The 16295-nt window shown below is 39.4% G+C and overlaps 1 protein-coding gene across 1 annotated transcript in view; it reads left to right on the top strand.

Annotated features, from left to right (window-relative positions):
- Positions 1-6539: 6539 nt before the first annotated feature.
- The window catches only part of tnmd (tenomodulin), a 64813-nt gene continuing 55057 nt past the window's right edge, over positions 6540-16295 (top strand). The window contains exons 1-2 of the mRNA XM_040015427.1: positions 6540-6666; positions 14827-14961. Coding sequence (XP_039871361.1) covers positions 6619-6666; positions 14827-14961 — 183 coding nt within the window. The 5' untranslated portion in view covers positions 6540-6618. The remainder of the gene's footprint in view (positions 6667-14826; positions 14962-16295) is intronic.

The following is a 16295-nucleotide window of genomic DNA, read 5'->3' as shown; positions in this document are numbered from 1 at the left end:
ATTTGCAGGTCAGTGTAAGTAATTAAAGTTTTGTGGCTCACATAGTTTTCACTAATTGAGTCATTGTGATACTAAACGCTCCAAATGCCCCCTCACCCCCGACCTTTACCCCCACCTTTCAAGGTTGATTACCTGTTAAGTCACAGAGTTTGTATTTTGGTTTGTTGTTGCACTTTCCTCGATTAGTTCAGTTTTTATCCACTTTCTGCTTCTTTTTTTTTTTGTTCAAGGACTAAATACTACTCCTTGGGTTTAGGAAAAGATCATGGTTTGGGTTAAGCTATGCCCAAGTGATGTGGTCCTGAACAAGCATACACGCTGGCTGGAAGTGAGAACATTGCCTTGACCCACTGCATCACAACAACAACTCCAAAAGCAAAGGACACCTTGTGCATTTCTCCCTGGAATGAGAATGGGCTGGTTGGTCTCACTTGAAAAGCTGTGTTGGAAAACAAATACAGACCTTCCTCCTTTGTATTGACAAGGCGAGTTTCAACTTTTTGCATACTGATGAATTTAGGATGAAAGACTCTGTTTGGAGAAGAATATTTTAATAGATGTTTGTTATTTTAAGCATTGCTATGGATGCATTATTTATACTACTTTTTAAATTTCTGTATTGACTGAATATAAATATATTGGACAGTATATTTTCAGATTTTAGTAAATAATGCTTTTTTTAAGTACAAGGTAAATAGCATTAAATACTGACACATATTTTGATGCTTATGCATTAAAAACAGCATCGGGATTTCATGCGTGAGTGTCGCTTCTTTTCTGGACCTCACCGAGCATTTTTCTCTTAAGATTTTGCAGCATCATATCAGCACGATGTGTCAGGCGTTTTCTACAGTCTACTGAAGAGCCAAGTGACTCCTGGGAAACAGAGTGCTGTGAAACTTCCTGTGCAGAGGTGCACTTCCTTCCCAAAGTCACTGAAGCATGAGGAGAATCCTGAAAGATGACGGACGACTGGAAGCGCTCAGATTTTTCATCTAGACCAAGTCAGAAGCCGTGACTGCCTCTCCACGATGAACCCGGTCTGCCCCACCTCTCCTTCCTCTGAGGTGGTATAGCTGCATCGAGGCAGGAGGCAGATAATGAAATCACACAGGATTATGTGTCACAATTGACCTGTATGGACCTCGTTTCTGTACTCGAAACTAGAATTGAATCCGTCGAGGTGCTTTTGCCTGTGTGAGACAGAGAAATGGAGAACACGAAAAAGGAAATCTCAGCCCTGCTCATTTTCCCCCTACATTTCAATCTCTCTTCAGCATATTCTTTTTGCATCTTTTTCTCCTTTAGCTGTGACAGACTCTCTTCATGTGGGAAGAGGCTGCTAATGAATGTGGATGTGTGTGATGGAAATGTGTAGGTCTCCAACACAGCTTTCTCTCTGAGTGACAGAAGCTCCACAAGGGTTTAGAAGCTGGCTTAAGAGTTTTTTTTGTTTGTTTTTTTTAAAGCAAACAAGGAACATCTTTTTTCCAGATGGCCACTGCAAAATAGAGAAAACTGTACCAGTGGAAGCGTCTGCCTAAAGTACAAGTTCTTTTGAGCAGAACTATTGCTGTCTGACACAAAACAGTCCATTTATATGAAAAAAAAAGCCACACACAGAATAAAACAAAACTCCCAGAATCCAGCTTGGCCTGTTGGTTTTGTAACGGGCCTCACTGGTGGTTACGGCGCTCAATCTGTGTTTGGAAAAGTGACAAATACAAAATAAAATTTCTATCAAAGCTATCAGGATGGAAGCATGAGGACAGAGTAAATGTTTATTTTGCAAGTCTTACCGGTTTGCTAAGGCTGCTCCTATCAACCTCTGCTCTAATCTTTGAGTATCTGGTGTATACTCCAAACTAAATTGCTGTTTATTCTATTCTGTGGGTGTCAAAGCCTCCGTCTGGTGCTGAATGCTATCAGGGGAATGAGGGTCCCAGGATGCTCAACACTGCTGCTGACACAACACTATTCCTGAAAGCCCTGCCACTTGATTTACCCAAGCAAAATGTCACAGTAATTGTGAAGATTTCTATCAATGGGAAAGAGCTGACGAGGTCCCACAGCCATCAGATCTGACAGACTTAATATGTGCTCAAATGTTGTCTGCCACACTAAAGGCTTGCAGGTTGACCAATTTTACCCGGAATGTTCCACCTCAGCTGGTATTGACCGAGCCGACGGTTTTCACTTCTGTAAATCTAGTGTGAAGTGGAGCTATAAGGTTGTGAAATTGTGTTTTTAATAAAACGGGATTACTTCAAAATATTTTATCACACCTTTTAGCTTTTGCTTTGTATGCCATCTCAGATGGCATGAAAACAGACAGTCAGTTCATAGAAATCCCCAAATCATGGGTGTGCTTTGATCCTTCAGTCCTGCAGGATGAGTTCATATAAAATTAGTTGCTTATTTTACATTTTCTGGCATAGAACTGGGAAACAGCAAGCTGCAAAGAAAACATCACTTCATAATGGCAGCGAAATGATAATAAAGCTGAGAAATTTGCTAAAATGTTACTATAAATATCACTACCTGCTGAATAGTTGCTAAGAAATAAGTGAGAAATCGCAACTGATTGGTTACTAATAGGCAGTGTTGGGTAAGTTACTTTAAATTAGTAACTTAGTTACATTACTAGTTACTTCTATCAAAAGTAACTCGGTTACTTCAAGTTACTCATTACTTTCAAAGTAACTAGTTACTAGGGAAAGTATCTTTGGTTTTACTCAGAATTCTCTTGTTAATGTGTTGCTTCCGTAACTGGATACCCAACAAGATTGCCAGCTTGCTTACTTACCACAAGTGCACTGTGCCACCTACCAATAGAAAGGAAAAAATAATCTGCATATTTCCACGAGAGAAATCCCACGCTTGGACCGTCATTGACCGCTTACGTCACAGCGTCATGTGCACTTTTTACATCCAACACGAAAACTGCAGTCGTGGTGCTTTCGATTGTACTCAATTCAATTCAATTCTATTTTATTTATATAGCGCCAATTCACAACATAACGTCGCCTCAAGGCGCTTCATAGATACAGAGAAAAACCCAACAATCATATGACCCCCTATGAGCAAGCACTTTGGCGACAGTGGGAAGGAAAAACTCCCTTTTAACAGGAAGAAACCTACAGCAGAACCAGGCTCAGGGAGGGGCGGGGCCATCTGCTGCGACCGGTTGGGGTGAGAGAAGGAAGACAGGATAAAGACATGCTGTGGAAGAGAGACAGAGGTTAATAACAGATATGATTCAATGCAGAGAGGTCTGTTAACACATAGTGAGTGAGAAAGGTGACTGGAAAGGAAAAACTCAATGCATCATGGGAATCCCCGGCAGCCTACGTCTATTGCAGCATAACTAAGGGAGGATTCAGGGTCACCTGGTCCAGCCCTAACTATATGCTTTAGCAAAAAGGAAAGTTTGAAGCCTAATCTTAAAAGTAGAGATAGTGTCTGTCTCCTGAATCCAAACTGGAAGCTGGTTCCACAGAAGAGGGGCCTGAAAACTGAAGGCTCTGCCTCCCATTCTACTTTTAAATACTCTAGGAACAACAAGTAGGCCTGCAGAGCGAGAGCGAAGTGCTCTAATAGGGTGATATGGTACTACAAGGTCATTAAGATAAGATGGGGCCTGATTATTTAAGACCTTGTATGTGAGGAGCAGGATTTTGAATTCAATTCTGGATTTAACAGGAACTCGGAACAGCTGATCAAGCTTAAACGTGCTGCTGTTGTTTAACGCGACATCCGCTGGTTTCTTCTTTCTGGCGCAAAGTGGGCGATAAACAAGCAAGAGAGAAAAGCCGATCAGCTGATCATTGATCAGTCTCATGATTGAAGTAGAAACGGGAGAGGGAGGGGGGAGAATGAGAGAAGAAGAGGGAGCTGTGCAGCTCCAGCTTTGTGTCTTTTTTGTTGTAGCTGAAGTACGGGGCAAACTGTGTTCATTTTCACCTCAAAACGAAACGCGTGATATTTTCTCTGAATACGAGACGATTCTGTTTTTTAGGGGACGGTTGGTAACTCTAATAATTAACCTTATGAACAAAATAAAGTTCAACATCAGTAACATCATAGCACCCACCCAGCTGTATAGAAACTCCATCATGCTAGCTAGCACCCAGTACGAAAAAGTCAGCACAACGAAAATAAACTCCACCCAAACTTGGTTCATATCTGACCCAGATAGACTGCAGGTGGAAGCTCCGCGATAGCCACCACACAAAGTAACGAACAACGAGCCTATCTAAATCCCATGACGATTAACGCGTTCTAGCATCCTCAGTGATGAGTCCCATCAGTGGGGTTTTGAAAGAATATGCTGTCCTGTAATCAAATGCGTACTGCCACTTGGATTAAATCATTTTTAAAGTTATCCCGACTGTCACAGAAAGAAAAAGGACAGTTTGTGTCTGTGTATGAAAGCAAATCAAACATAATCACAGTTTCTAGGGGCCTACGGGAGGAGCAGGAAGAACAGACTAAAGTTAGTGTTTCCAAATGGGAAATGAGTCATCAGATGTTACAAATGTAATAAAATTATACAAATTATGTTTGCTGTGTAACAGAAGGCACGCAGCAGATTATTCTGTTTCTTTGTGTTCACAGCTTTCCATGTGGATTTGTTGTTGTTGTTGTTTATTTGAGTTGGTTTGTTTTTTTGCAGCCACAACTCTGGAGCATTTTTTTCCACACCGTTTGTGGTTCATCTCTAAGGTCTACTCTTACAGCAATGCAGCAATTACAGAAAAAAATCAAACCATTATTATCCTCTTGCAGTATCATTAGGTCAGTTTAATCAAATATTCAAAACCAATGTGCATTAAGAGCTTAGGTAACACTTAAATTCAACCATCTACAAGGCTAAATGCATTGAATTACCACCAGCTGGTTATGATATTTCCAAAAGGAGCAATTGAATAGGTGTCACTAATAAAATTCCTGATAAAACAGTGTCACTACTGGACATAAATAAACACACATTCCTGTAATGCTTCTCTATGTTTATTTAGGAGTTGAAACTGTTTTGTTTCCAACAGACTTTCAGTGTCATCAAATAATGGTGCTTACACCTAAGACACCTAAAATTGCATGTTTGAGTTCCAAGACTGAAGCAATAATGGGTAATAACACAAAGCAAAAAGCTTTTGGCTTCATTTTTAGACCATAAAAAATGGAAAAAAAGTCAAGTCTAGTCAACCGAACTTACATCCAAACTAGACAAGTAAGCGATTTGTGAGTGTTGTTCTGTAGAAACAGAACTGAATGTGATGTTGCACAACTTAAGGTTATTTCTGTCCTCTCATAGACCTGAAATTAACTATTTTTAATTAATGTTATTAACCACAGTCTTTCCCAAACAGTTTTGTAATGACAAATTCCAAACTGCCACTGAATGAGTTTGCAGAATACACTGGTTGGGATGGTGCTTTGTTCTTTCTTTGTGTTTACTTCAAGTAAGAACGCAACTAATGGTAATTTTAAAGATAAAAGCTGGGTATTGTATATGCACTTAAGCTCGAAACAAACCATGACTTACAGACAGGAAACTAAAAACCAATGTGAACTATTGACTCAAATTAAGTATTGTGAACTTTTCCACCACAGCACTAACCAGAAAGCCAAAGAACCTGCAGGAGCAATCGCACACAGTCGCAGTGACACTTTCAAAAACAAATGCTATGGTGAGCCAAACGGCTGAGAGAAATAAATAGGGTACATACACGATTATTAAGCACGCCAAGAGCTGTATAAAGTTCTAGGTCGTCCATATTTGAGTAGCTTCAGTTATTCAATAATGTGGCATTTTTAAAGGTGCTTAGTTTGTTATGTCACTAGCTGGAAAGTTTGTAAAAAATTATTTATGAGCAAAGTTTTCAGTGAAGTAAGAGATTTTGAAATGAACAATATTTGCATTTTTATAGACTGTGACGATTTCTCGGATGGAGGAACAGAAGTAATGCGGTGCAGTATGTCTTAAAACATGCCTCGAACCGACCTATGCCTTTGCTTCCTTCCCACTTTCTTTCTGTATGTGCACAAGTGCAAATTATTTTCATTTTATAGGGCTGATTCTTTTGTTATGCTGCTATTCAGTCAGCTCAGCTCTTGTTTGCTAAACCTGTTTTTTGTTTCAGACCCATGACGGGGAAAAAGCAGAGAGAAGGTACTTGAACTCTGTTTGATCCTTCAGACAATAATACAGAAAAAAAATACAAATTGTACCAACATATGTACCTACCTAGACACATACATTTATCGCCTACAAACTCTATGTCCTCCAACTAGGAATGATTTGAGTGAAACATCACAGTATTTTTCATCCCAGTGTAGTATGTAATTTATTTAACAGAGGGTTTGTGTTTCAGCTTGAAATCTTTTGTGGTTCTTCACCTTTGAAATGAAAAAGGTAGGGAGGAGAGACATCTGCCTTGCTTTTAATGGGTATCACAAATGTTTTAGTAATTCCACTCCATCTGAAACTTCCCTCCCCTTCGGCACCCTCCCAAATTATAGCAATGGAATGAAGCTGAGACTCTTTGCCTTACAGAGCCTTAGTGTTTTCCCCAGCTAAGAGGATCGGAAAGATTCATCCTGTGGCTTTGCATCATGGAGGGTAGCAGTCAATCCAGCAGTCAGCAGCTTCTGTGGAAAGATGTGAGTCAGATTTCTTCTTGTTATTGGTTTATAGCAATTAACTGATTATGTTTAATAATTATTGATTTTTTTTTTAACCCATGTAGAATTTGAGCTCTCTAAAGTCCAAAGAAAAGTTTTATTAGTGACTTCAAAAAAGTAATATAATCATTCAGTATTTCAGATTTAAGTTACCTTTTTTCTTTTTTTTATTCAAGAAGTGTGGCTTGATCTCTTGCTGAGTGATGAGAGTTTTGCCCTGAATATTAAATTTTTCATCTAAATCTTTTTGGATTGGCTTTTCACCTTGGCTTTCTTCTTTTATTTCCACTCTCATATGTAGTCTCATCTGGACCATTTTATTTGCTTTATATCTATAATATCTTTGCCTCTCAAATGAAAGGAGCATACAAATATACACCAAGAAATGTCTTTATTTCAGACTTTATTATAAAGGACCAAGACAGGCAGGATTTTTAGCTCTGAGATCTTTTTTTCTGCTACTTTTTTCTCACACACTTAATTTGTTGGAGAGAACTTGCAACAGAAAATGAGCACAGGGGTAAATACATTATAGCGGTGTAATATTATATTTTTTTCTATATGTATGACAAAAGTAAACTCTTTTACCGTGCATCAAAGAAATGATGACATTTTGTTCTGCAGATATTCATGGTGAATACACGGTACGTGAATAGTTATGATTAAAAGAAATCACCTGTGGCGTCTGACTTGTATTACAGAATTGCTTTAGCAGGAATTAAAATGCTCATATGAGTGTGGCCCAGTGTGATAAACCCCTGCCTCTGCTTGTTGCTTACGTGAGCTACCTTTTCTGTTGTTGTTGTGGGGTTTTTCTCATGAAAGTGCTCTCTCTTTGCATGATAACAGCAGGGGGCTCCAGGCACTCTTCCTCACAAAGCTCAAGAGGAATTGCCTGGCTGATTCTGAACTCCTAAACCTTTAAACACTAGTTGGCGGGTGCTGTGCGCTCAGACTGCTTACTCTGTCTCCATCCGTGCCTTTATTTCTGTCTGTCTGTCTGTCTTTCAATCCTACATTCTTCCTCTGAGTATTCGATATTCAAAGCACAGGCAGAGAGGTTTGTCCTCTTGTTAAGTTTCCACTGCTTATGCAACCTGCCACAGGAGAGCAGACGATTTCAGCCACCGTTTTTTGTTTTTTTTTTTCTTTCTGAGAAATTTATATTGCAAGGAATTTCTGGCTCCCTGATAGTAGCCCTCTGCTTTTCATCATGCCCTAGGAATGTGCAACACTTGCACCTCACATTTTTGTGGCTACTGTTCCTATATGTCAAATAAAAACAGTGGCTATTCAATAATAGCAAAAGTATAATTTAGGTTTATAAGTTATCTTGAATAATGATTTCTGTGTCTTTCCTAAAGTTAAGCTGCTAATGCATTTAGCTACCAGAAATTCAATTCGTCTTCCCGTTAGCCATGCCACATGTATCCTGCAATTTAAAATAAGGAAATAAGACCAGAACAAATGCATTATTTGGAAGAATTGTGGCTAATCTTTTATCAGCATACCAGTCAAAGGTTAAAAAAAGCCATACCACTGTTATTTTTAAATAATTCCTGCATATTATACAGAACCCTTGTATGTTAAAATGCTACCTAATCTGCCAGGGTTAAATGCTATAACAACCACGGCCACAATAGAAAAAGAAAGCTGCTTTATCATCATTTAAAAGACAAGATAAGCAGGATTAATTTTGCAAACTGAAGTTGGTTCTTTTTTTTGGACATATCTGCTTTTCTGTTGTCCTCTGAGACCTTCAAAAGGGCTCCAGTGTGAATGAGTAGCTTTCATTTTCTCCCTGCCTGAGCTCTGGTGGAACAAAAGCCTGTCTTTATTAATTTGTGGCCTTAAGCTTGGGGAATTGACTACTGCAGGCAGAGTTTTAATTTGAAGAAAAGTTTAATAATTGTAACCTTTCTGTGACATCTGTTCTTCCCTGCGCCTGGCACAGGGATGGCTATATGTTTTTGTCATCAGAATCCTGAGTGGTGGATACATTTTTCGGAGTAGCCAGATGAAATGGCAGCTGTTTGGGTTAAATGCTGTACTTGTAAATAGGAAACTGAGACAAAGAAATGATAGTGGAAGTAGCAAGTTCAGGCATTAAAGCAGACAAACTGCTTCAGAAAATAGCTAGTTCTTTGACAAAAAAAAAAAAGGTTTAATGTGCAAACTGTGTACATAAAAATATTAGCAGGAGAAATCAACTCGAGTCCCAAACAGCCTTTTGCAAGAAATATCCAATTGCAGAGCTTCAGCTTATGTTATGTTCACCTATAATAGCAGGTTAAAGCTAACTGAAAATGAGCAAGGCCAACCTTTACAAAACACAAAGAGTGATCTGTTGATCTCAACAAGCTGCTGCAACTAAAAATTTTCAGATGTGTTTTCCACCTGTGCTTGTTTCCTGAGCACTGCATAAATTACAACTCTCCCGAGGCCCACCTTCAATTTACTAACTGTTGGGATAAGTAGCTGCAGATTTTCAGTCAGTGACTAAAAAAGCATAGTAGGTAATCCACACCAACCACATAGACATCTCTTTGATCTGTACACTAAAGCAAACACTCTATCACATTTAGTCATTACGAGGGGTTAAAGTGGGATTTGGGAGGCGGGGGGGAACCCTAAGATTGTGTGTGGTGGTGCAGCGTGGGAGAAAGAATCACTTAGAAATCATTCACATTGTAATTTGTGCTGTGAGCTCCAGTAGATTTGTGTTCTGTACAGACAGGCTGACCTGTACTGCTGCTCTGAGGTTTCCTGCTCTTTCTGGATTTAGGCAAATTAATTCAGCGAGCTATAAGTTGAATAATAAGCTGGTACATGAATTGTTATTAACTAATTAAACAAATCTAGCATGAGCTAGAAAATTATGCAAATGTAAATGTCCAGTTCATGAAATAAACTAGCTAATCGTTAAAAAAACACTCATCTTGCTCTGCTGTCATCTCTTTCTTACGTGTTCCCTGCCTCTGAGAGTGAAGTTATTACATATTAACTTCTTTTCTTACAAGCTGATATTACTTGAACTGTTTGCGATTTAGCAACTAGTTCGATGCTGAAGCACAGTAGCCACAACTTTATTGCCATCTGCACCATGAAGGCATGGCAGGGATAAGAAGAAAAAAGGATTTCCTGAAAGTGGGTGAGTCACCACTGAATGGCATTAGTTTATTAATGAGCAAGTCATAAGTTAGTAACTGAGCAGCAGGCAAAAAATTAACTTACTCTGCTGTACTATGTATGCAATCTGTCTGTCAGATTCAATTACGGATTAACTGAAGGTGCAGGAACGGCATTCCCTTTTTAACCCCCGATCATTAGAGACTGAGCTCAGCTAGGGCACATTTCAGTCTGTGTGTTCTCCAGAAAAGACATGTTATTGTTTTTATACTGTTTTTGACTAGTGTCTGTATTAATATCAAGTAAAAGAGGAGGTTATTTTCAGCCTTTTTCATTATTATTCTTTTTTTGTATTATTTATATTATTTGTGGCTTTCGCTTTGTATTATCAATGCTTCAGTGAACCTCTGCTCAAACTGGTTTGAGTGGCCAAGTGTAGTGCTGTACATGCTTGGCCGGCCACATGTCGGGGCTCTTTTGTTTAAAAGCTGGATCCAGGAGACCAAAACAGTCACTGACCTTCCAGCCTACTGGATGATGCCCACTGATGTGGACAAGGTCTACACTGAGGTGGACTACAAGACAGACTCGTCCTCAGGTACAGCTAAAAAAAAAAAAAAGGCACATGGTAAGTGCATCTGTGTAGAGAATTGAATGTCAGGGATATGTGCTGGCCGCACAAGTCCGTGTGGGCACAAGCCCACACTTTCTGACCTGTCACCATACTTCAGATTTTGCTCACTCACAACCAGGCTGTTTTTCATTTAAGCCAATGTCCCTACTGCACCTTTGTGACTGTGAGAGCCTCTTACACAGTAACAGAGACAGAGGCAGGTGTGGTGAAAGCTCAGAGACAGGTATTCATCCCCTGTTTGGTGGAAATCAAGAGCTGGAATAATAGCATCTTCAAATACCCATGACATTTGTCCACCACTGTTTCCAGAACTGCTATTGTTAACTGTGAGGAGGGTGTGGGCCCCTGTTAAAACAGCAATTGCCGTCACATTACCGTTACATAGAAAGACAGACCTATGTTAGACTAAAAGCTTCATTCAAAGAAATTCATGGTATTTCAGGCATTGTTTGAGAAAGGCTGTTTTATTTAGTGCTGTAACAACTGCATTCTGCAGGCCCGTGCAGATAACAGCGACTTAAACTGGATGCAGAAGTACTACAGCTGTGCCCAAACACAAACTTGGTCCAACTGTTGTAACTTTGTAGTTTGGATGCCGACTGAATGTGTTGTGGTTTGTGTCTTACCAGACGTGGACTTTTGGACAGCAGCTCTGTCAGAAGGAAAAGCATTTTTCACCAAGGTTTTTCTACAGTCTCCACAACACCACAGTCTAAGCCTTTAACCAAGTTACAACTGCCTTGCAAAGTGTGCAATTGAGAGGTTCCATCACCTGTTCATAGGACCCAGTTATGCCTCCTCAACAAATGGTTCTAAGCCACATTCAGACTGATGAACTTTTGCATAGTTTGTGTCTTTGATACTTCTTTTGACCTTTTTTAAATTATTTGCCACTTCTTTTATTTGAATTGAAGTGGCATTATTAACCTTTCCATGTAGGTTGCTTTGCAACTTTAATTAAACCTGTTGTATATGTACTATATCAACAACTATAAAAAGATTCTTTATATGAAGGTACTATATGTAGCCTCAGATCTTCAACTGAGTGATGCTTTTACAGCTTTTGGTTGCATTCATCCATACGTAGAAGAAATTTGTTTTTTAACAATATCTTTATTCTTTTAACTAAAGCGAAACTCACCAACAAACTCCTCTCAGCTGAAAAATCACCACACTTCCCTTAAAACTCAAGGAGAAAAATGGGTTACCCCATATTGGACCACCTGGTTTTTTGTTTTTTGTCTTTTTCCTTTCTTTTATCTTTTGTCATGGAAATTGTAGTAATGTGTCTGACAGTTTCTAAGGGATAGAATTTCTTAGAATATGTCCAATAACAGCCAGTTATAATTTAATGATGATTTAACCATTTATTACCTTTTTTCATACAAATGATTGGCAGACAGAAACACAAAACGCGGCCATGACAGCGCTGAAAAATTTGTCTTTGCTCTCAGTGAAGTAAGTCAACAAACCTGCTAATGGGATCCCAAAACTTGTACTACATTGTTGCCATAAACCAGTCACATATTTGCATTTTCTGTATTTCATAAGACAATAATAGCTCCATGAATATATTTTCCCATTCCTTTAATATAGAAACACAAATGTTGCATAATGTTGTTAATGCAGCATATGCAGGTCACATTCATTCATATTTTATGTTACGGTTTTTAATTTCATAACAACACTGGAATATATATTAGCTGTTGCACAGCACAAAGATAATCCCTTCAAGGAAAATCAAAGAACACCATACTGACTTGTAAGGCCACGCTTGTATTTCCTGCATATGCATCGAGTCACCCTCTTTTGTTACTTCTGCGCACATTACTTCTACGCTCTCGCTCATGTCAAATCCATAATCTGCCAATAAAATCTCCAGGTAATAGTTTATGAAGAAGGCCACTGTTCTTAGTCACATGCTTGCCAGTGATATGACTTCCACAGCGTTAGGATGTGATGTCTCCTTGTAGTGTAATGCCAATAAGAAACATTAGGATGTATGTGTGCTTGTAGTGGAAAAAAATCTCTGCTCTAGCTTTCAGATCTGATGCTTTCTAAATGTAAATTTCAAGACAGTCCACAATAACTACTGCATGATTGCCAAAAGCATCCACAAAATGATTTGATGTCTGTGTAGCAACTGCACCAGAGTTTCACAGCTGTAGCATCTCTGAAAGTGCTGGACACACTCTTTGTTTCAAGCATAATCCAGCATAAGGTTCACAGAGGAGCATCTATAGAGGTATATTTTTGGGCCATCTGTGGTATGCAGAGAAGTGCAAACTTGATCTTGTCAGCTGTCAAGAAATACTCTTTATCTACTTCTGGTTGAACTTTTCCTTCAGTATCCTTCTCTCTAACAAGTGATTAATTCCAACCCACCTGTGGCTACATAAACTGTATTCCTGCTGTTCACTGGTGTTGCCCTTTGGTATAACACCCAACTGTGACTTCTGCAAAGATTCATCTGCCTGTGACCTCTGTACAGCTACATCGGGTGGCATGGCTTCATCCATCTTTGATCTCTGGCCAGCGATGTCTGGTGGCATAGCGGGTGCAGTGTTGTTCCCTGGGAGAGCTTGCTATGTATTTGTCCTCCAGTTAAACCGCTCAGTCTGTGTCGCTTTGATTTCTGTTATGCCAAGGTGCATTTCATCGGCTGGTTTGCTTTAAAAAGATATATATATATATATTTATGTAGCTAAAGAAAGACCCAGAAAAAACAATCTGTCAGCAAATGTTGCTGAAGTTGGTGTTTGATCTTATTACAGCTGCTGCCCACGTTATGTAAAACCTCCTTGTTACTCTCTTACTTGCAAGAGCATTTATGGCATTTGATAACAAAATAAGTATTCAACACTCACATTCATTTGGTTGTTGTTTGTTGCATAATACAGGCAATACAAAAATATGCAATATATATATACTCATAATAGGGCTGTTTGATATAACGATATATATGGGATGACGATATAAAAACGTCTATCGTTTCATTTTACGCAATCGTTTGTTTCGTGGTGTCGCAAAATAAACTGTTTACGGCAATATTTTGTCCTGGTTTTGATGGTCACTGTAGTGGCTATATTAATTTCTTAAAGTTCTCTCTTTCTCTTATATTTAATATAACCACACTACAGACAGACAAGCGACTGTTTTTATGCGTTGTCGTTAGCAACAACGACGGTAACACCATCGCGTGTCCGCTTGTTTATGTTCCACATAAACCTTTCACAATAAAGCTCAAGATCCTGTTGAGACTTTTCAAAATAAACTGAATCACGTGAAAGAGCAGATTATTTACGGGTGAGAAGTAAAAAAGAGCCGCCAGGTGCTAAAAAATTAACCTTTAGACGCAAACGTTAGAACAGGCTTTTCCCCGCAGCACGCCGTGTAATAAATACTCACTAAGAAAACGGCGGCCGTTACAACTTATGTCTAAAAATGTGTCGTTTCATGCATCGGTTAAAACACTCGACTCCAGGTACATGACGCGCAGCTGGAAACACTTCACGCAAGTCGAGATTCACAGAATTTACAGAAAATGTTACATTTTTGTGATTTATATCGTTATCGGACGATAGAAGTCTTATATCGGGATATGAGATTTTGTTCATATCGCACAGCCCTAACTCATACTGCTCAATTTTTGCCATAGTTTCTGTGCCCTAGAATCTCACCATACTTCACAATCCCAATCTCTGTTCTGGTTTTTAGAGCCAAGACAAAATATTAAAATTGTTAAAATTTTGAAATAGGAACAGAAAAAAACAACTGCACAGTTAGATCATTAGCATTAGCTTAGCATCTACTGAAAAGTAGAAACTTTCCTGAGTCATACCAGCACCTTTGCAGCCTCAGTTACACAGGCAAAGAGACTGGTCAAAACCCCTGGCAACCTCTGGTTGCTAGGGGAAAATATGTGTTGTTCAAGGTTGCTAGCTGTCACCCTGTGAACTCCATCCCAAACAGGTTTGCATGGAAGACACTGAAATGTCTGCAAACACTCACCATTTACTCTCGAGTCTGTAGTGAAACTTGAAAGCGTGTGACTCAAACCAAAAGTGGAGAATGCTCGTCTTCAACCAAGATGATGGGCTTCACCGCTGCAGCCATGTTTCAGTAGACACAACTTTTAGGCTGAAGGCCCACCCACAGCTTCACTACATTTTGCTGAGGAATAGTGGTGTGTGTTTGCAGACAGGTCTGTGTGCTCCATGCAGTTTACTTTGAGCTTAGACCAATACCTAGGCCTTTGTTTTTATACCAAATTGATTTGTTATTGTTCAGTTACCATCAGCAGGTGACTAATATTGCTAATATTTGGGGCATTTATAAATGCATCACATTAATAATCTTAAGTTGGTCTTTTGCAGGTTGAGGCTGGAAAAGGGAAGAAGGCGAAGTACCAAACCTACCAGCGAATTGCTCTGATTCTCGCTCTGGTCTTCCTGGTTTTGGCTCTCTGTGTTTTCAGCCTGAGATATCTGTGGGGCCCCAGCCTGGGGAAGGTAAGACTAAATATCATCTCCGTGATATATGCCAGTCATTAGCCTTATTGCCACCATCTGTGGTAAGTGGATTCTTCATGAGAGACAGATGAAAGCCGCCCTGAGTTTCCACATCAGGTTACATCAAAGAAAAAAAAAAAACTATGTGAGAAAGGAAAATGGATGTCCACACAAAAGAGCTCGAGGCAGTCTCTGCAGTCTGTATTGTATTCCTGTAGATTAAAAGATGTGTGGGCTATGGAAAAGACAGCTGTGTTTGGCTCTGCTCGTGTTTTGGCTGTCAGATCTGTAATTTTATGAATTCTTGGCCCAAACCACAAACCACTTTTTACTATTGTAAATGTTGCCCTGTTGCATTTATCTGCTTTCTGCTCACACTGTAAATATGGTCTCACAATGACAAACCGTGATAACTCAAAGCTGACCCTAATTGCTGTTGACCAGAGTGGCTGCAGCAGGACTGAAGCCTCTTGGCAATGTAATTGGGATAAACTCTTGTCCTGGCAATTCATCTTGTAAAATCCAATTCAATCACACTTGATGGAGAATATTTTTACTCTCCTCTTTTCCCCTGATTTTCCCAAGGGGCCAAAAAAGCTAATTTACTCGGGCTAGAAGGAAAAGTACAGTACATCAATAATTTCACATCTAGAAATTGGATGCTCTATACATTCTGAGCTCAGCTGGTAACGAGAGAGAAGGATTTAAATGAAATGATGGTTAAAAATTAGTACATATTTCAGACCTGAAATCATAAGGCTGCTTTGTGTGAACTCTAAATGGCATGAAATGAAGAGAGGGATGTATAGTCTGCTGCTGTTATACCAACATCTTTGTTGATAGCTAATAAACATTAATTCACAACATCCTTTGCCGCTGTTCTTCTATGTCTGCTTCCATTGAGGTACAAATTTCAATTGCAGACAGTCGCTTCTAAGCTCAGCTTAAGCAATGTTCAGCTGCACTTCCTGTAAAGACGGTGTTGTCCACGTTCTCTCCTTTCAACATAGATATGAATCACCTTTGAGCCATCTCCTTTGTCCTTGTTAAATATTTCATGCCGGAGGTAGAGCAGTCATTATTTCCACTTTAATAAGCTGTGATCATTCTCACGTGGCACAAAATGTGTTGATGGTAGAGGTTGCCCAGGCGATGAATATCAAACCTGCGGACCCTGGGTTTTGCTTTAATAGGGTCTGGGGGGAGGCTCATTGTCTGGCCTCCACATCAGGGAGTGAGACACAGTCACTTCAAAAGAGAGTCACCTGTCTGTCAGATAGGAAGGAAGCTCCCGCAGTCACAGTACAACTCAGTTATGTGTTCATAAAAACAAA

The sequence above is a fragment of the Simochromis diagramma genome, unplaced genomic scaffold, assembly GCF_900408965.1.
Source record: "Simochromis diagramma unplaced genomic scaffold, fSimDia1.1 OVJJ01000685.1, whole genome shotgun sequence".
NCBI lineage: Eukaryota > Metazoa > Chordata > Actinopteri > Cichliformes > Cichlidae > Simochromis > Simochromis diagramma.
Note: the sequence above shows the minus strand (reverse complement) of the source record. Positions and strands in the feature narration are given on the sequence as shown.